At 40.9% G+C, this 21,294-nt stretch overlaps 1 protein-coding gene across 12 annotated transcripts in view; it reads right to left on the bottom strand.

Moving 5' to 3' along the window:
• Positions 1–21,294, bottom strand: part of SYNE1 (spectrin repeat containing nuclear envelope protein 1) — a 479,589-nt gene that overhangs the window by 405,647 nt on the left and 52,648 nt on the right. The window contains exon 1 of one of the 12 annotated variants that reach the window (XM_075924458.2): positions 13,832–13,970. The exons of the other annotated variants lie outside the window; for them this stretch is intronic. Coding sequence (XP_075780573.2) covers positions 13,832–13,841 — 10 coding nt within the window. The 5' untranslated portion in view covers positions 13,842–13,970. Of the gene's footprint in view, positions 1–13,831; positions 13,971–21,294 lie in introns of those variants that run through there. 12 annotated transcript variants of the gene reach the window in all.

Genomic DNA, 21,294 nt, shown 5'->3' on the forward strand with positions numbered 1-21,294 from the left:
TGGAATTTCCATCTTAGTTCTATTTCTTTTCCTCTGCTTCCTAACCAGCTTCACCGTTCCTTACATTCCAATTATTGAACAAATGACAAGATATTTTCATACAATGTTGGAAGGAAAGGAGGAAAATGTAATTTTTATAAATGTCCTATTTAAATAGTATTACAGCACTGCAAATATTATTTTAGACAAACAAAAATAAAAAAATCTTAGAAATGACTGTGAAATCGGTGAAAAAAGCATCCCGGGCACAAGCTATCAGTAATAAAGACAAGATAAACTAATGTTATTTTAGCATAAACCATAGTATTTCTATATTTCTTTTAGCAGTGCAGTCTCCCAAAAAAAATCTCTGCTTCGGAGTAAACACCCAAAAAGTTATAAAAAGTAATGTATAGAAAGCTTCATAGAGGAGAAAAAACTAACATAAAGAGTATTTTCAAAATAGCAAGCAATGTAACCTTTAGATCTAATAAAATAATAAATCGTTTGACGGAACTTTACATTTTCTGAATATATATTTTTCTGGTGTAATATGTGAAGCACGCTTTTTCTAACATTTTAACAATAATAAAAGAATCACTTAAAAAACAAGTTCCATGTCAGTTACAGCTTCTAATTTGCTTTTGCTTTTTCATTTTAATAACTACCATAATACTCTAGATAACATAATTATATGCTCTTTTAAATATTTTGTTGAAAACAACATTGTATATAACCTATTCTTGCACTTATACAAAAAAAGTGTCTGAGAAATTCTCTGCAATCACAGTGGTAAAAATAAAATGAAAAGCATTCTTTAAAAGGGCTTTTTTTTATCAACAAGTAAAAGAGAACTCACTGAAATCATAATGGTACAGTATCACTTCAAGTGGATTATGCTTTTCAGCCAAAACTACTGTATGTTCAAAGCCCATTTATCTTACAATTTATACAACGTACAAAGTTTTGTATTTACTCTTTGGATAGTCTGGATGACTTCCAAAGTTCTCCTCTTGAGAACAGATTATATTAGTTACAACATAATAGAGGCATGATGTTCCACAAAAGTGCACCCAGAGAAAGGAATACAGTTTTCCGGATGTGAAAAGAATATGAGAATTTTGAGCACATTCAAAAAACTGAGGGGTAAATAATGAATAATTTATTTGCACATGAAGTCCTTTTTAAGTTAATGGGGCTACTGCTATGAGTAACTATTTACCTATGTGAGCACGGAATTTGCAGTCTTGCCCAATGTAATCGTAAGAGTTTCTTGAATCTTGATCCTACCAACACTTAAGAGCATGTGCAACTTTATGCATGTGGGCTATTCCACTGACTCAAATGAATTTCTTGTGTGTAAATTTACAACATGCTTAAGTATTTACTAGATGAGTACCTGAGATTGCAAGCTCTTGGACCATGGACTGTAGTACACTGAAGCTATATGCATGTGCAATTCACTCTTTTGAGAGTGACACAGTAACACAAAAGAAGGTTGGTTGTTATATGAAATATATGATACCTTCAGTGGAAGCTAGTGATTATTTACAACCATTCAGACCAGGGTTCCAAACGATTCATTTTTTAAACATACAGTTATCTACTATGTATTTGATAGAGTATATCTCTTTGTTTCTCTGTTTGTTCAAGAATTCCTCCTAAAAGATAAGAGCTAGGACCACCAGATTCAGTATACAGCTTCCTCTTATCATAACTTAAAGCAAGCTCATGGTATGATTATGTCAGGAAAATGGGATGTGCCTAGAATGGGATTGCTTCTCATAAAATCATACAGAAAAGAGACAGAATCACCAGACAGGTGAAAAGGATTAGCTGGGGGTGCCCCCACCCTCTCCGGGACTGCCCCATCCTGAGTCTCCCATCCCCAGGGCACCCTTTAGGCAAGTTGGGGCAGCTGAAGCTCCCCCTTCCCCCCATTAATACAGCAACATTTCTGACTGTTCCCTTTAGCCAGGGACGAGGAGTCCTGTGGCACCTTACAGACTAACTGAAGTGTAGGAGCATAAGCTTTCGTGGGCAAAGACCCACTTCGTCAGATGCATGACTCAGACTAACACGGCTACCCCTCTGATACTTGACACCTTTTTAGCCAGGGAGTGAGGGGAAAGTGCACAGTTTGCTGCATTCCTCACTTTGGCTGGAGACTGCAGGGAGCAGACAAACCTGGACCTGCTCCAGCTGGGTCCCAAGCTGCTACAATGGGAGAAGGCTGGGGTAATCCTCTCTTCCTGTGGCAGCCTGCAAACTGAACCCATCATCCCCAGCCCCACAGCAGAGCAATGATTTAAATGAAGTATGTACCTTTTCATTTTATTTTCCAAAAATGAAAAAAATGAACTTAAAAGACCTAAGCAACACTGGGTAAATCTTCTAGTGTTAAACATTTAAAAATTTATCTACTAAGTAATATTCGTCCCAAGTCTACTATTCTTACTTAGGCTGAGAAGTATCTTAATCCGTGAGTAGCCCCATGGAGGAATCTCGTACCCTTTTTGTCTATTTCATGGATACCCACAGGGCTCTGAATAGAAACCATGGAACTAAATGTAGTTTTGTATGTGTGTATGTTTTTAAAATGTATATTCTACAGAAATTGATATTGTAGGTTTCCACACTAGGAAAACTTCCTCTTAGTATTGGTGACTGGTTGAGGCTTTAGAGTAATAGTTTCATTACTTTTCCTTGTTTATTCAAATCAGGTAAAATACAGACCAGGAAGCACATAAACTACTTTAATTAATGTACACTAGTGAAAAGTGTACATAAACATACTAACTCCTTTTATATTTTTCCTCTTTGCAAGTGTAAAGACTGCCTGTGATGATAGAGAATATTATAGTAATTTTAGTAAGGACAGAACAGGTCATGCTGGTGGGGGAGTGGCACTATACATGAAAGAAAATGTAGAATCAAATGAAATAAAAATCTTAAATAAGCCAAAAAATCTTCCATAGAATCTCTATGGATAGTAATTCTGTGCTCCAAAATTAAGAATCTAGATGTAGAGATATATTATCGACCACCTGATCAGGACAGTGATAGGAACTATGAAATGCTAAGGAAGATTAGAGATGCTATCAAATTAACACACTCGATAACAGTGGGGGATTCCAACTATCCCCATACTGACTGGGTACACGTCACCTCAGGACAGGATGCAGAGATAAAATTTCTTGATACCTTAAATGACTGCTTTTGGAGCAGCTGGTTCTGGAACCCACAAGGGGAGAAGCTATTCTTGATTTAGTCCTAAGTGGAGCGTAGGATCTGGTTCAAGAAGTAAATATAACTGAACCGCTTAGAAATAGTGACCATAATATAATAAACTGTAACATCCCTATGGTGGGAAAAACACCTCAGCAGCCCAACACTGTGGCATTTAATTTCAGAAAGGGGAACTATGAAAAAATGAGGAGGTTAGTTAAACAGAAATTAAAAGGTAAAGTGACAAAAGTAAAATCTCTGCATGCTGCATAGAAACTTTTCAAATATGCCATAATAGAGGCCCAACTTAAATTATACAGTAAGAGAATAAAAAAAGTGCCACCGTGTCTTAACAACCAGGTAAAGGAAGCAATGACAGATAAAAAGGTATCTTTTTAAAAGTGAAAGTCAAAGCCTAGTGAGGAAAATAGAAAGGTCCATAAACTTTGTCAAATTAAGTGTAAAAATCATATATATAGTAGCCCAGTGTCTGAGAGTCTGTAACGCTGACGTACACGGCCACACCTCCTGGCCGTGTACGTCACCACCCCCCCTACCCCTCCTGCCGTGGCACTGAGTGCTGCGCCCCTCAGCCGGACCACCACGGGAGAGAAGAAGCGGGGCGGTGACATACACGGCCCCGCCCCTTAGCCGTGTACGTCACTGCCCTGCCCCTCCTCCCCCGCAGCAGCATGGCTGAGCACGCAACACTCAGCCAAGTCGCTATGGAGGGAGGGGAAGGGGGCGGGGTGGTGACATACACGGCCGGGGGCGGGGCCGTTTACGTCACCGCCCCTCCTTCCCTCCCATTGTGGCGCTCAGCTGAGAGCTATGCCCCTCAGCCAGGCCGCCGGGGCAGCCAGCAGCGCAAGGGGCGTTTGGGCTCCCCCGCGGCGGGAGAGGAACAGGGAGTGGGGCAGTGACGTACACAGCCCCACCTCCTGGCCGTTTACATCACCACCATGCCCCCCTCCCTCGCAGCAGCCGGGCTGAGCAGGCAGCACTCAGCCGAGCGCCACAGGGGAAGGGGAAGGAGGGCAGGGAAAGACGGAAGGGAGAGAGAGGCATGAGGAGAAGGAGGAGAAGAGAAAGGGAGAGTGAGAGGCAAGAGTGAGAGAAGAGAAAGAAAGAGACGGAGAGAGAGGCAGGAGGCAGAGGGGACTGAGGGGGGAGGAGCAGTAGGAGGACACAGAGAAAGAGAGAGACGGAGCGAGAGAGCTCAGGAGAGAAGACCTGAAAATTCCGTCTTATGATGAGCTAATTGGCTAGTGTAATAAGAAAAGCCAAAAAGGAGTCTGAAGAACAGCTAGACAAAAACTGAAAAAGTAATAGTAAAATGTTTTTTAAGTACATCAGAATCAGGAAGCCAGCTAAACAACCAGTGGAGCAGCCCTTGGGCGATCGAGATGCTAAAGGAGAACTCAGAGAAGATAAAGTCATAGCGGAGAACCTAAATGAATTCTTTTCTTCAGACTTCACGGCTGAGGATATTGGGAGATTCCCAAACCTGAGCCATTCTTTTTAGGTGACAAATCTGAGGAATTGTCCCAGATTGAGGTGTCATTAGAAGAGGTTTTGGAACAAATTGATAAACTCAACAGTAACAAGTCATCGGGACCAGATGGCATTCCCCAAGAGTTCTGAAAGAATGGGAAATTGCAGAACTATTAACTGTGGTTTGTAATGTATCGTTTAAATCAGATTCCATACATAATAATTGGAAGATAGCTAGCATGACACCAATATTTAAAAAGAGCTCTACAGGTGATCCTGGCCATTACAGACCGGTATGTCTAATGTCACTACCGGGCAAATTAGTTGAAACTATAATAAAGAATAAAGTTGTCAGACACATGGATGAATATAATTTGTTGGGAGAAAGTCAACATGGTTTCTGTAAAGGGAAATCATGCCTTACTAATCTGTTAAGAGTTCTTTTAGGGGGTCAACAAATATGTGGACAAGGGGGATCCAGTGGATATAGTATACTTAGATTTCCAGAAAGCCTTTGACAAAGTACCTCACCAAAAGCTCCTAAGTAAAGTTAGTTGTCATGGGGTAAAAGGGAAGGTCCTTTTGTAGATTGATAACTGATTAAAAAACAGGAAACAAAGGGTAGGAATAAATGGTAAATTTTCCAAGTGGAGAGTGGTAACTAATGGGGTCCCCCAAGGGTCCATCCTGGGATCCATCCTATTCAACTTATTTATAAATGATCTAGAGAAAGGGGTAAATAGTGAGGTGACAAAATTTGCAGATGATACCAAACTGCTCAAAATAGTTTAGACCAAAGCAGACTATGAAGAGTTTCAAAAAGATCTCACCAAATTAAGTGATTGGGCAACAAAATGGCAAATGAAATTTAATGCTGATAAATGTAAAGTAATAAACATTGGAAAACATAATCCCAACTATATATACAATATGATGGGGATTAATTTGGCTACAAGTACTCAAGAGAAAGATCTTGGAGTCATTGTGAATAGTTCTATGAAAACATCCACTCAAATAAAAGCAAATAGAATGTTAGGAGTCCTTAAAAAAGGGATAGTGAGTAAGACAGAAAATATCTTATTGTCTCTATATAAAACCATGGTATGCCCACAGACATCTTTACTACTGTGTACAGATGTGGTCGCCTCATCTCAAAAAAGATAAATTGGCATTGGAAAAGATTCAGAAAAGGGCAACAGAAATGATTAGGAGTTTGGAATGGGTCCCATATGAAGAGAGATTTAAAATACTTGGACTTTTCAGCTTAGAAAAGAGGAGACTCAGGAGGGATATGATAGAGGTCTATAAAATCATGACTGGTATGGAAAAAGTGAACAAGGAAAAGTTATTTACTTATTCCCACAATAAAGGAACTAGGGGTCACCAAATGAAATTAATAGGCAGAAGGTTTAAAACAAACAAAAGGAAGTTTTTCTTCACTCAGCGCACAGTCAGCCTCTGGAACTCTTTGACAGAGGAAGAGGAGAAGGCTTGAACTTTAACAGGGTTCAAAGAAGAGCTAGATAGATTCATGAAGGTTAGATCCATCAATGACTATTAGCCAGGATGGGTAGCAATGGTGTCCCTAGCCTCTGTTTCTTTGGATGTGGGTGACAGGGGAGGGATCACGTGAGGATTACTTGTTGTGATACCTCTCTCTGGGGCATCTGGTATTGGCCACAGTTGGCAGACAGGATACTGGCCTAGATCGACCTTTGGTCTGACCCAGTATAGTTGTTCTTATATTATTATGTTCTTAGTCTGTACGGGTATGTCTACACTACCCCCCTAGTTCGAACTAGGGGGGTAATGTATGCATACCGAACTTGCTAATGAAGCCCGGGATTTGAATTTCCCGGGCTTCATTAGCATAAAGTCGGCTCCGCCATTTTTAAAACCCGGCTTGTTCGAACCCCGTGCCGCGCGGCTACACGCGCCACAGGCTAGATAGTTCGAACTATGTAGCCATTCCGATCTATCTGTACGCCTCGTGGAACGAGGTGTACAGATAGATCGGAATGGCTACATAGTTCGAACTATCTAGCCTGTGGCGCGTGTAGCCGCGCGGCACAGGGTTCGAACAAGCCGGCTTTTAAAAATGGCGGCGCGGCTTTATGCTAATGAAGCCCGGGAAATTCAAATCCCGGGCTTCATTAGCAAGTTCGGTATGCATATATTACCCCCCTAGTTCGAACTAGGGGGGTAGTGTAGACATACCCTACCATAGCAGTTGTTGTTATGTTAATTTTTACTTCATTTCTGGGTAAAAGAAATGGAGGGATTCATTTTTTGTGGATGTAAACTGGAGTAGCGTTGTTTAAGTCAATGGAACTGCAACAGTTTACACCAAATAATTTATTCCAGAGTTTCCAGGAAAAATATCCTTTGTGATCCTAGAGGTTGTTCATATGCACATCGTGGAAAATCCAGGGAATTTACAGGCCAAAGCCATGAAAATCCTCAAAAGACATTAAATAATAATAGAGCTATACTTGCAGCATGTTGGATTTCAATACTATTTTTTTATCAGAGAGATTTCCAGGCTTCATATTACATTAAAAAACAGATTGTAAATTCTCCACAGTTCCTTTAACTCTGAATTTCCATGTTTTCCAATGAGTACATTAGCAAAAGCTGCACCTCAACTTATTAACTAACTCCCATTTTTATAAACATTGCATTTTGAGGATTCTGGCATGTATGATGCCTGACACACATTCAGACTATTTAAGAAATTAGATGCTTTCAAGAAACTGTATGTTAATTTCAAAGATGTTCTCAGTGAGTTGAGTACCCGCAAGCCCTATCTGATTGTATGAGTTCCTGCACTATATTTCCAGTGCAGCTTTCACTTAAAGAGCTAATTGACAAGAGTAGGTACCTAAATAGAATTTTCCAAATATTACACAAGATGGGTCACTTTTCCCTAATTCTAAATAGGGATATTAACTATCAGTTAATTGACAAATCAAGTAGTTGATGGAATTTCAATCACTGCTTAATTAGTCAATAAGGTGTGTGTGGGGGGAGGGGGGAGTGCTCCCGCTGCAGCTCTGCACTTTAAATGTAGTAAGAGCCCAGCAGGTTCTTACTATATTTAAAGTGCAGAACTGTAGTGTTCTGGGGGACTATGTCTACATTACACACTTATTTTGGAATAACAGAATGCACACAGCAAGCCCGTTACTTTGAAATAATTTCAAAATAACAGGCTTTTTACTCCACCAACTTCTCTAACCCTCATTTCACAAGAAGTAAGAGAAGTCAAAGGGTGTTCTTAATTCGACTTCCTGCTGTGTAAACAGCACCAAAAGCCAAGTTAAAGTACTTTGTCTTCGAATAACTATTTCAAAATTAAGTGTTATCCCTGAGGAAAGAAGGCCTACAGATTGCTAAATAAGTGGCCCATTATTTCAAAATAACGGGCTTGGTAGTGTGGACGCTCTGCTTATAAATTCTACTTAAGGGGGGTTATTTCAAAATAATGCCTATTGTAGACCACAGCTTAGTGTGGCAGCCTGTTCTCTCTCTCTATGTTGGAAAATAAAGCAGAGTTACGCAATAACCTTCCCATGAAAGCACTTACATTTTTATCTAATTTCTCTGTTTCCATGCCTTAAAGATCATGTACTATCCAACAACTGATCATGTAGTTATTTATTTGAGTTTACAAATATTACAGTAACCTAATGAGAATATTAATTTAAGTCTTTCTTTGGAGCTAATACTGGATATGTATGATATTCTGTTGAGAAGAGAATTTGATCTTACATTTTCATTATGTCTAGTACATGTCTGTTCCTTTTCTGTTAGTGTATTCTGATATAGCACTAAAGACATTTTTATGGAACTTGTCCTAAGGCAGTCACGTTGAACACTTAAAAGCACCAGGTCTGATTCATATTGGTATAACAACTCCATTTACTTCATTAAAAGGATTCCTGATCTACATTTTTGTGAAAGAGAAGCAGACCCACAGATCTCTTTTTAATAAATAATTGTAGTAAGCATACAGTATGGGCCTGATTCTGATTTTAGATACAATGGTGCACATTAGGGGTAACTCCACTGAAATCTCCGGACTTATCTGGTGTAAAGTCAACATAAGTCAGAGAATCAGATCATATTTATTTGGAATCTCACTTTTTAACAGCCTTTTTTTACTTATGGTATTACCTATCACACTTTCATTCTGTTTGAACAATAAAAAATGAGGTGTCACTACACAGACACCCATTAACTGAATGTCCTAATTGGTGAACAAAGTTTCAGAAGTCTACTCATTTCAGACATATCTGTGTAACTATCATCTTGAACTTTGCTAACTTTAAACTATTTGTGTGGAAATCTTTCATGTCAGACATCTGTTCAAGTTACAAAAAGTTATACACAAAAGATTCAGCTAAAACTGTTTAGCTGTTTCAATGTGAGAGGATAGGTGAAAATACAGTGGATTGGTTGCCCATGATAAAAATTCTTGTAACTGTTTCTTTAAAAAACTCTAGTGTCCCCTTGAACTGGAACAGAGACTTAACATTTCATAGAATCATAGAATCATAGAACTGGAAGGAACTTTGAGAGATCATCAAGTCCAGTCCTCCGCCCTAACAGCAGGACCAAGCTCCATCTAGGTCATCTCTGAGGATATGTCTACACTACAGCACTATTTCAAATTAACTTAATTCAAAATAGTTAATTCAAAGTAAGCTAATTCGAAATAACACATCTATACACAAAAACTGAGTGGACCCTGAACCAAAGTTAAGGCTGGCCGGAACCAGTACTAGCAGGGCATCAGGTTAGGACTTGAGTGTGTGGGGCTGCTGCCTTAGGCTAACTGAGCTCTGTGCTTAAAGGGACCCTACCCCTACCCCGGACAGACAGTTCTCAGGGTACCCCGCTTGCTTGTCTACCTCGATGAGGGACAGCAAAACAGTCCTATCTTGGAGTGCCCGCACTGGGGACACCACAACACTCGGCTACATGGAGCCAGAGCTGCTCTTGGGCATGCCGGTGCATCTCGTGGGGTCGTTGCCATCAGCCCTGCTGCACTTGCTGCAGGCTGCCATCCAGGGGGTCCATCAGGGGGCTATCAGGATCCAGGAGGCCCTGAGGGACAGCATCTACGATGAGGAACCCTCAGAGCCTCCCTGGTCCTCCCCATCAGGGGCTCGTGCCCCATTCCTCCCTCATGTCCTTCCACTTACCCTTCTCTAGCCCCCCTTCCTGATGTCAAATAAAAGACACGTGTGTTCAAAAATAGAAACTGGGTTTATTGAACAAAACTGGGGGGGGCGGAGGATGAGCCTCTGGGGAGACTGGGAAAAGGAGGTGGGAGAGAGAAAGAGAGAGGGTGGAGAGGGGAGGGGAAAACCTGGGAGGGAGCTGGAAGGGGGAAGCAAGGGGAAGAAGGGGGAGGAGAAGCTCAGGGCTCAGATTTGGGGGTCTCGCCGGACCAACCTGACTTTCATGCAAACCTGCTTCTGGGTTCGCATGTGGCCTTTGGTGGCCAGGCTGGCAGCTATCCTACCATAGATGGCCATGTTCCTCCGTCTAGGGCTGAGACCAAACCTGAATAACGTCCATGATCTCCACCCTGGACCAGGAAGGCGCCCGCCTTCTCCAGCCCCTGTCAGGATCCTGGTTGCTGGCAGACTGCTCCTGGGGAGCGGTGGAGGGCTGGCTGCCAGTGGCTTGCTGGCTCATGTTTTGGGGCCACTGGGTCAGGGGCCCCGGTGACCACTGCTGGCTCTGGGCTGGCAGCCTTGAAGCTGGCACAGGCACTGTTGCCAGGGTCTACCGCTTTAATGGCTCCGGGGCTGGAGGAGAGGAGAGTAAGTTTCCTGGTTGTGCCCAGAGTGGCCATCAGGGCTCCCTGGGAAGGGCTGGAGGCCCCCTATTTCGAATTAAGTGTTTACACAGCACTTATTTCAAATTAGCTATTTCGAATTAGGTGTTATTTCTCGTAGAATGAGGTTTACCTAATTCAAATAAGAGCTCTACTATTTCGAATTTATTTTGAAATAGTGGTTTGTATGTGTAGACGCTATTAAAGTTAATTCGAAATAAATGCTGTTATTTCGAATTAACTTTGTAGTGTAGACATACCCTGATAGATGTCTATCCAAACTGCTCTTATATATCTCCAATGACGGAGATTCCACAACCTCTCTAGGCAATTTATTCCAGTGTTTAACCACCCTGACAGTTAAGAAGTTTTTTCTAATATCCAACCTAGACCTCCCATGCTGCAATTTAAGATCATTGCTTCTTGTCCTTTCATCACAGGCCAAGGAGAAAATTTTTTCTCCCTCCTCCTTGAAAAACCCTTTTAGATACTTGAAAATTGCTATCATGTCCCCTCTCAGTCTTCTCTTTTCTAAAGTAAATAAGCCTAATTATTTCAGTCTTCTCTCATATGTCATGTTTTCTAGTCTTTTAATCATTTTTGTTGCTCTTCTCTGAACCTTCTCCAATTTTTCCACATCTTTTTTGAAATGTGGTACCCAGAACTGGACACAATACTCCAACTGAGGCCTAATCAGTGCAGAGTAAACTGGAGGAATGACTTCTCGTGTCTTGCTCGAAACACTCCTGTTAATGCATCCCAGAATCATGTTTGCTTTTTTTTCCAATAGTGTCACATTGTTGACTCATATTTAGTTTGTGGTGAGGCAAATTCCTGTGATAACAGAGACAAACCGATCTACAGGTCACTTTGCAAATTAATATTTTCATGTTTAATTTTAATTTTCTAATTATTAGAAATATAAAATAACACTGACATATTTCTGCAAGTATTTGTTCAAATAAAATACTGAATGAGCTCTGTTCTCCTGTAACTTATCTGAAAAGCTGTATGTCTGTCATATCTACAATTTCCATGAAAATGGTAACAGCATTTATTTCTACTTTGTTTCAGAAAAAGTCATGGTCCAAGTCACCAGGATAAGTCTACTGCTGAGCAGGCTTCCTACATATAATTAGTTATTTGGGTTGCCAAACTTTTAATTCCACACAATCAAAACATCCTTGTCACACACCTTCTCAAAGGTCCTGCCTCTTCCATGAAACTGCTGTCACTTGCTCTCCCATCCACACACATTTTCACTGGGCTGGGGTAGGGAGCTGAGGTGCAGGAGGGGATTAGAGCTCTGGCTGGGGATGTGAGCTCTGAGGTGGGACCAGAAATTAGGGTTCAGGGTGGGGGGGTCTAGCCTTGGACAGGGGGCTGGAGGTGTGGACTCTAGAGTGGGGCTGGCTATGACAGGTTTGGGGGCAAGAGTGGACTCCATGCTGGGACCAAAAGGTTCAGAGTGCAGAAGGGGACTTAGGGAGGGGGCAGGAGCTAGAGTACAGGAGGGGGTGCAGAGCTGTGGCCAGAAATTGGTGTACAGAAGAGGGCTCAGATCTGGATCAGGGGTTTGAGTGCAGGGAGGAGTTCAGGACTTGGGTTGGAGTTTGGGAGGGTGTGAGGAGGATGTGGGAGGGAGTTTGGGAGGATGTGACCTCTGGGAGGGAGTTTGAATGTGGGAAGGGGTTCCTACGTGGGATGCGGGGTTTGGATCAATGTTCCCTCTAAGCTGCATGGCAGCACAGCTTCACGGGTGATTAATCAACCCCGCCCAGTCAGTCATCAGCCCTGAGCCTCTGACTGGGCAGGGCTGATTAATCACCTGTGAAGCTGTGCTGCCACGCAGGTTAGAGGGAACACTGGTTGGGATGTGGGGAGAGGAGTTGGGGTGGGCACCAGCCAGGCAACACTTTTCTCAGATGGCTCCTGGAAGCAGATAGCAGCCCTTTAGCTTCTCAGCTGAGAGGCCTGGCGGCTCCATGCTCTGTCACTCCTATAGGAGGCACTCCCATAGCTCCAACTGGCTGCGGTTGCAGGACAATGGGACCTGCTGAGCCATTGCTCAGAGTATGGGCAGCATGTGGAATTCCTGTGGACACTCCTGTGCCTGGTAGCTAGACATGCCAGCTGCTTCCGGCAGCCACACAGAGTCATAGAGGCAGGCAGGGAAGCTGGCTTAGCCGCACTGAATTGCCAACTAGAGTTTCTGCAGCCTGGTCAGCAGTGCTGACCAGAGATGCCATGATCCCTTTTTGACCGAGCATTTTAAATATAATTTGTGTTATTGGTACAGTTACCCTACAGCTTTTGGCTGACCAGAATCCAACTACTCATAACAGAGCAGAAATAGTCATAGCATTTTATTAATACTGAGCTAAATTTTTCCATCTTTAGAAAACTTCTTAAACAAGTTCCATTGACTTCAGTGGGATTGCTTTACATGAGTAAGTATCTGTGAGAACCTGTCTCTTTATTATTAACCGTGCTATTTTACTATTGGATCAATCAGGTATTGTGGCTCATAAGTTGGTAAAGAATCCACTTTTTCATCAGTTTAATTGCCATTCCAGGGCTAATGATCATTACCATTTTCAAATGCAGCAAGGCTTTTCCTGTGATTCTTTGTTTGAATATCATTTTCACTATCCTGGGAAAACAGTATTTCTTAATCTGTCAAGGGGCAGCAAATCAAACACAGACTAGTAAACAAGCATGCCCATACTTGTCTTCCTGAAAGTACTGCAACAGCAACAGCAACAGCAGGGCTCAAATATTTAATTCAGTTGCCATACAGTTTGTAAGGTTCATATCTTTGCAACCAGTCTACTTACAACACACCAATCCACATTTAGATTCTTGGCATACTGTTTAACTTCTGCACATATATTTTTATTCTAGAAAGCTAGAAGAACAGAGTTAGAAAGTACTACTTGTCATAACCTAGCTAGTGTTAGTTACCCCCAGAAAAACTAAACTACATACAATAGTTGATGCTTCCTAGTTGCTATAACGATAAAGTTTTTCTTACTAAATGTAATCAAAAGACACAAAGGGCTTGATTCAAAATCCAGAGGCTCTTACTGCCTTCACTGGGCTTCTGATTACACTCTAAGCTGGACTGAAGCCAAACTATATTCATTGCAAGTATTCCAGTTTACTATTGATATATTGGATTAGCCCAAAACAGCATGCAAATTTTTAAACTAACCAGCAGTGTTTTCATGAATTATCCTGAAAGCAAATGACAAATGTATTCCAGTCATCATGCCAACTTACATAGGACCATTCTCTAGCTGGCACCGTATGAGTTTGGTGTACTTCAGCAGAAGAGGATTTCATCACAGCTATAGTTCCTCTGGGCACAATTTATTTTTATCAAATTATAAATTCAATGTTGCATTACTGTTCTCACTATCTTCAAGTTATTTTTAAGTGGCAAAGTGAAGTACTATGATTAAGTACTACAGCATCAGGCAGGAAGTTGTGCAGAGGTGGCATGAATCATTGCAAACATTTTCAGCCCACATCATGTATGCACATGCGCAAAAAACGGAACTTCACATAAACCACAATTAGATACTTCCTTGGTGCCATATTAGCCTGGCAATCGTTTTTGAACAGCAGAAACAACATCTAACACACTTCAAAAACTTCCTGCTCCTTGTTATTCACTGTCAAGCTCATGCTTAATATCTACTGTATCTTTATAAATCTTACGATGCTCACAGTGGGCAAATCTGTAAACCACATTTGAGGTTTGCCTACATTTTTATGAAGTCAAGCAAATTCCTTTTGACTTGGCAAAGAAAAGAAAAGAAAAAAGAAAAGAAAAATAATAACTAAGTAAAGACCTGGACACTTGGCCTTAATTTACACATAAGAAAGAATAAAGAATACCAAATTGCAGGATCTAGTATAGATGCTGCTTTCTTAAGGCTGGAGAAAATAAAATGAACTGCAAATGTGCCTTTTCTAAGCACTTCATGCAATATAAAACAGAGTCTTCTTACCACAAGCAAACGTTCATTATTTTATGCAGAATTCATAGAAGTATTTTATTCTTAGAAACTGAAAACCAATCTCATCTTAATCTATGATAATGTTTACTAGGTTAAGAGAGTACTTTTGCTTACCAAGGTGGAGATAGAAAACGCCTTCTTCTAATTATTAGGCATTTAAAGAGATTCAAAATAAGAAAACCTGTGCATTAAAGAGTTTGAGGGTTAGGGGCCAACATGGGATAATAGAAAATGTTAGTTATTTACCAAAAATCTCCTCTTATATGTGATAGAGCTGCTAAGCAGGGGACTACAACTCCCATCAGCACCACTGCACTCCCTTTTCCCCTGGCCAGGTAAGAGGAAAGGAGTGCGGGGCTCTGTTTGAAAAAGTGGCATTGGGAGCCACATCTAAACCAGGAGCTGATCAGAAACCAGAGGCAGAAAATCCCCAGAAATCACATGTAAAGCCATGTGTACAACAGATTGTGACTGCCAAGCTTTGCATCTGGGTGCAGGTGCATGGGGGACGTATGGAGGTGCAGCAGCAGCTAGGCAGGCAGCAAGAGTAGAGGGGCACAAATGAAAGACACTACCTGGCCTCACTTGGAAACCCATAAGATCCTATTTTCTGGAATTAGAGCCTTGACTAGAGAGAACACTCCAAGTACTAGATCAGAAGAGTTTGAGTATCCATCTGACATGCCCAGTCTCAAATCAAAACCACTACTGCTCACATTGAACTGTGCCTGGTTATCTGCAACCTTTGCCTTTCCCTGCCAGTCCTAACAAACTACCCTTTCCATTAGCCATGTTTCTGAGTGATTTGGGGGACCCACCTCGGCTAGCTCCAGCAAGGCTTAGCTACTGAGCTTGTCTCCCAGTCATCATACACCTGGCACTAGACTGTCACTCACTTGTTCCCAGAATACCAGACATTCTGGCACTTCCAGGAATAGCATGGAACTGCCCTGCTTACATGACCTGGCCTCTGCCACTGCAACCTTGCCCCTGCCACCGTGGCTTTATACTGTTCAAAATGGCATCTTCTGTCCTATACTGTACACAACCACATCTGGTTTTGTCCAAGTCAAGGATGAGGCACAAATCAGCCAAAAAGAGCTGTCTGGTATAAACTAGACGAATGTCCTCCCTAGCTGGCACCTAAGGATCTGGTTTACTTCAGCACTGAGCAGCCACCCGAATTACCATAATCTCTGGTCACAATGACCATTTTTACTGCCAATCTATTTCATGCTAATATATTTTCACACTTGTCCATTAGTTCATTAATTACTAAATATTATGTATGCACGAAAGACCCTAAGTCTGGGCCCTACATAAAACAAGCTATAGTGAAGTGTTGACAAAAGAGCTAGAAAGGGTAGAGCATATAGCAAATATAACAATGGATTATTATGTGTTTATGTAATCATGGTAGACTCTTATCTTTATTTTACTTTAAAAATTACAAGATAAACATAACTCAATAAAATAGCTGCTTTGAAGTAAATCTTAAACGATTATACTTGATCTTTAAAATGAATCATAATTATTTCCTGATGTAATAGACAATCTTCAGCTACTGTTGGCCGAAGAATGTAAACACAAAAAAACTAATTTTGAAATTTGAGCAACTGAATTTGAAAATAGTTTTTAAAAATTTGTTCAGCAGGTTACAAAATGGATCCATTTAAAATTATGTATGTCATGTATAAATGTACAGCCATTCAATGTCATCCAGCATCCCCTTGTTCTTGTAATATGCAAAAGGGTAACTAAAAATGCCTGACTCACTGTCTCTATATCATTCGTTATTTTCTATCATCTCTCTCCTAATTCATCAATTCTCAATTATATTAAATCCCCAGGATTTTCAGTCTCTTTTCATATGGTACTTTTTCATGCTTCTAAAGATTCTCTTCCCCCCTTCCTGAACCACCTCCATTTCTGCCACATCCTATTTAATATAGGACAACTAGAACTGAAGTTTCTAGATGAGAGTGTACTACTGGTTTATATAATGGCATTATACATTTTGTACTATTCTCCATCTCATCCTTGTTTATATATTCTACCATGCTCTTTCCTTTCTTGATCAGTGTCATTCACTGCACAGAGTTCTTCACTGACTTGATCACAAGAATGATACAATGATTTAGTAGTTAAACCTAAATCTAAATTTAGTAGTTAAGTTTTAGCAGGATTATACTGCACACTGAAATTTTGGATAGGTGCTTTTATAAATTTAGTACATAGATAAATGCTTTTCAACAATTAATATTATTTGTATACAGACAAATTAGGAAATCCCAAACAGGGCTTTTTCAGGCTTCTAAATGTAAAAACTTGGAAGGAACTAATGTTTGCCACATCTCATCAAGATCAGTCAGTCAGCCTTCCTTGTGAATTAATTTAATAATGCACAAGAATGGTTTTCTTTGGGTATGTTCAAAATTGAGTATTTTAATGACAAGGTAGAAGAACTGCTTGCACATTTACAAGGAGCTTCATTTTTTATTTTTAGAGAAATCTACAAAATCCACTTAGTCACTTGAAACTCCAGGTGTGCTGCATCTTAGAAAAAGAGCACACTTGTATAATGTGTCTAAATATGGATTTAGCTTTAAGTACCCAGGTTTGGAAATTCTGATCTTAAAAAAAATAGATTAAGTAGACATATTGTAGAGAGTATGAAAAATCTGAAGCTTTCCCCAAGACCACAGAAGGATAATTAATAATAGATCCCCAACCTCCAATGTGTGCACCACTACAAATAATTGTTTGGTCATGGATGTCCACCACCAAATAAAAATTTAGGCAAGCATAACAATACTACATGACAGTACTCTCATGCTTCTGGATCTCTCTCTCTCACTCTCTCACTCTCTCTCTCTCACACACACACATACACGAAATAAAGGAATTTTAGTAATCTTTTCTATGTTCAGTATATTGAGAACCAGAATTCTATCAGACTACATCTACACTACAGGCTTCTTGCGCAAGAAGCCTTTTGCGCTAGATTTTTTGTGCAAAAACTTCTTGCGCAAGAACATGTCCGCACTTCAAAGCACATCGCAAAAGCTATGTGCTTTTGTGCAAGAGAGTGTCCACATTGCAGGACACTCTTGCGCAAGAAAGCTATGATAGCCATTCACAGAATGGCCATCAGAGCACCTGTGCTTTTTCCCATAGGTTTTTCTTGCGCAAGAAACCCCCCTGGAGCATCCACACTTGCCTTCTTGTGCAATAGCTGTAGTGCTAAAAGCAGTTATGCCTCAGAAAAGGAGGTTTATCTATGGTGGAAAAAGCCCTCTGTTCTGCCGTTTAACTGCCCATTAATTGCATAAGAGCTCATTTGAAGTGTGGACGCTCCCCAGGTTTTTTGCGCAAAAACCTTGTCGTATAGATGTAGCCCCAGTGATAAAATCTATAATGCTACCCCCAGCTCTCTTTGAAAAGGAGATTTTCTGCAGAAAGAATGGAGCAATCTAATAACAGCAAAGTCGTTCTACCTTATTAGCAGTTTTTTGTGCAATCAACCAGTGATACTGTTGAGAGTTTCAAGTATAACGATGAGACTGTAGCTTTCATCCCAGAAGATGTGAGGTTTGCTTAATGGTTCTTGTGTCACTGAACCTGGAGTTTTCATGAAGCCACATAGTGAATATGCTTTAAATACATGTCCTGGTTAAGATCATATCTAGATGTGGATGACCTAAGGCTGTCATCCAACATTTCTCTTGTCATGAAACATTGGTTAATTTGGGGGGTTTTTTTGTTTTTTGTTTTTGGCTGAACACAGATATTTCTCTACCACACTGCCCTAAGTCCTACTGACTTGAGACCACTCATCATCCTATAAGATATATGTGGGGAAGCTTTTTAATCTGGATACTATGTTAGGAAGAGAAGAATCTGAGTTATGCTGAAAGAAGATTAGAGAAAATTCTATAAAGCACCTGTAAATATTAAGAGAAACGTGGAGAGTATTGTAGAGAGTATGAAAAAAATGCTGCTTTGCCTCAAAGCTTAATGACAAGAACTGAACATTACCAAATGAAAGTAGATTAGGATAATCAAAGATTAAGGTAATTTAATAATCCTGTGCCTGCTGTCCACTTCTTTGCTTTTCTAAAAGAAACAACACACTTTTCATGTTTCTGTAGTCTATACACTCATTGAATATTAAATTTGGAGAAATAAGAATCTCTCTTTTAGGAACAAATACTAATAACTGTATATTAGAAAAGTGTTAACAAGGATGAGTGCCCTGTGATTGGCAGAGTCTAACCAAAGACTCAATGGAGACCTTATGTGAGCTACCTTGTCTTTGCCTGATTTTTTGTGTTATGTTCCTCTTAGAGTCTGAAGGTATTTTAAATATAAATATGCAGGAACACTTAACATTCACAACTAATGGAGCCTGAGGAATATTTCACAGCTGTAATCATTACAGTGAGACTATGTCATTTTATTACTGAGTCACTACTTTAAAAATAAACTCTCTTTGGGTAACATCCAGCACCAGACTCTAAAGCATAGATCAATATTTGTGCTAAAGTAACTAATAGCCTAATGTGCAGACACGCTAGGTAGAAATCCTGGCCACTCTGAAACCAAAAGCAAAATTAACATTGATTTCAACTGCGCCAAGATTTCAATCTGTGTTTTCATAGACAGGGCTTGTTGAACTGCAGCGAGCTCCGCTCGCCAGCCGCACTGTCCGGCGAGCTGTGCATGCGCAGATCGTTCTGCGCATGCACAGATCGCCGGAACCCGGCTCTTCCGGGTTACAATCTACTCGCCACGAGCGAGTAGATTGTATAATTTGTCAAGCCCTGTTCATAGCTATTTAATTGTCCTTTTGGCAATGTACATTTCCTGAAGAGGCCTTCTTTCAAGGACTATGCAAAACTGAGGATGACTACAGTAATTCTTCATTTAACACTATAGATATGTTTCAGAAAATGATTGTGTTAAGTGAAAATGTGTTATGTGGGGTCAATTTTCCCATTGAAAATAATGGAAAAGGTGGGGGTTGCATTTCAACCAGTGGTGTCTGTTGGGACCGGGACATACGGTTGGGAGAGAAAGGGGACTGGCTTACAGCAGGGAGGGGAGGTTTCTGGCTCTGGGGAAGAGTAGGGGAGGAGACAGGAGGGGGATTTGGTTGGGAATATGCCCCTGTGATGGGTCTGCAGGGATCCGGACTGCATCCGGCGAGGGGAAGTCGCCAGGGATCAGCACAGCGAGCGACGAACCCTCTGCTGCTTTGCAGGGAGGCAGGAGAACCCCTGCGCAGCCACTGGCAATTGGCCAGCTGGAGAAATTGTGTTATTCCAGGGACGGCCGTGTAATTCAAAAAACGTTCCCTAAAAAAAAATCGTGCTATCACAAAAACATGGTAAGCAGGCACGTGTTAAATGCGGAATTACTGTATTTAAGATAACTGAAGATTGTTAGATTCTTTCCGTAGGAGATAGGGTATTAACTTCATTGTCTTGGCCAAATTCCAATTTGAGCAATCACTCCCTACATACCCAGATTTCCCCTTCAGATTAAATTGAATGATATAGTTTGCTGCAGTACTGTTGTGCATTGTTAAAGGCAATTTAGAAAGGAGCAAAATGTGACTATTTCCTTTTTTCCTTTCTGTGTATCAAAAAGGCCAGCTATATTTTATTCTTTGTTAAAGATTTCTTCCCTAATAATTTTTTACATTAGATATTCAACCATACTGGGTCAGACCAAAGGTCCATCTAACCCAGTATCACATCTTCCAAAGTGGCCAATTCATTCCAGGTGCCCCAGAAGGGATGAGCACAACAGGTAATCATCAAGTGATCCATCTCTTGTTACCCATTCCCAGTTTCTGATCAAGAGAGACAGGGAATACCATTCCTGCCCATCCTGGCTAATAGCCATTGATGGACTTATACTCCATGAATGTATATAGTATTTTATTGAACCCTGTTATAGTCTTAGAATTCACACATCCTCTGGCAAGGACTTCCACAGGTTGACTGTGAACTGTATGAAGAAATACTTCTTTTTGTTTGTCTTAAACCTGCTACCGATTAATTTCATTTGGTGATCCTAGTTCTTGTGCTACAGGCAGGAGTAAATAAAAAAAAAAACAGAAAGCATATAAGGAGTGGAAGATGGGAGGGACCAGCAAAGAAAGCTACCTTATTGAGGTTAGATCATGTAGGGACAAAGTGAGAGAGGCTAAAAGTCATGTAGAGTTGGACCTTGCAAAGGGAATTAAAACCAATAGTAAAAGGTTTTATAGCCATACAAATAGGAAAAAAACAAAAAATGAAGAAGTGGGACCGCTAATCACTGAGGGTATGTCTACACTACCCTCCTAATTCGAAATAGGAGGGTAATGTAGGCATACCGCAATTGCAAATGAAGCCCGGGATTTGAATTTCCCAGGCTTCATTTGCATAAAGCCGGCCGGCGCCATTTTTAAATGCCGGCAGTTCGAACCCCGTGCCGCGCGGCTACACGCGGCACGGAATAGCTAGTTCGGATTAGGCTTCCTAATCCGAACTAGCTGTACTCCTCATTCCACGAGGAGTACAGCTAGTTCGGATTAGAAGCCTAATCCGAACTAGCTACTCCGTGCCGCATGTAGGCGCGCGGCACGGGGTTCGAACTGCCGGCATTTAAAAATGGCGCCGGCCGGCTTTATGCAAATGAAGCCCGGGAAATTCAAATCCCGGGCTTCAT

This window comes from Pelodiscus sinensis, chromosome 3, assembly GCF_052426305.1.
Source record: "Pelodiscus sinensis isolate ZL-2025 chromosome 3, ASM5242630v1, whole genome shotgun sequence".
In the NCBI taxonomy this organism is placed as follows: Eukaryota; Metazoa; Chordata; order Testudines; family Trionychidae; genus Pelodiscus; species Pelodiscus sinensis.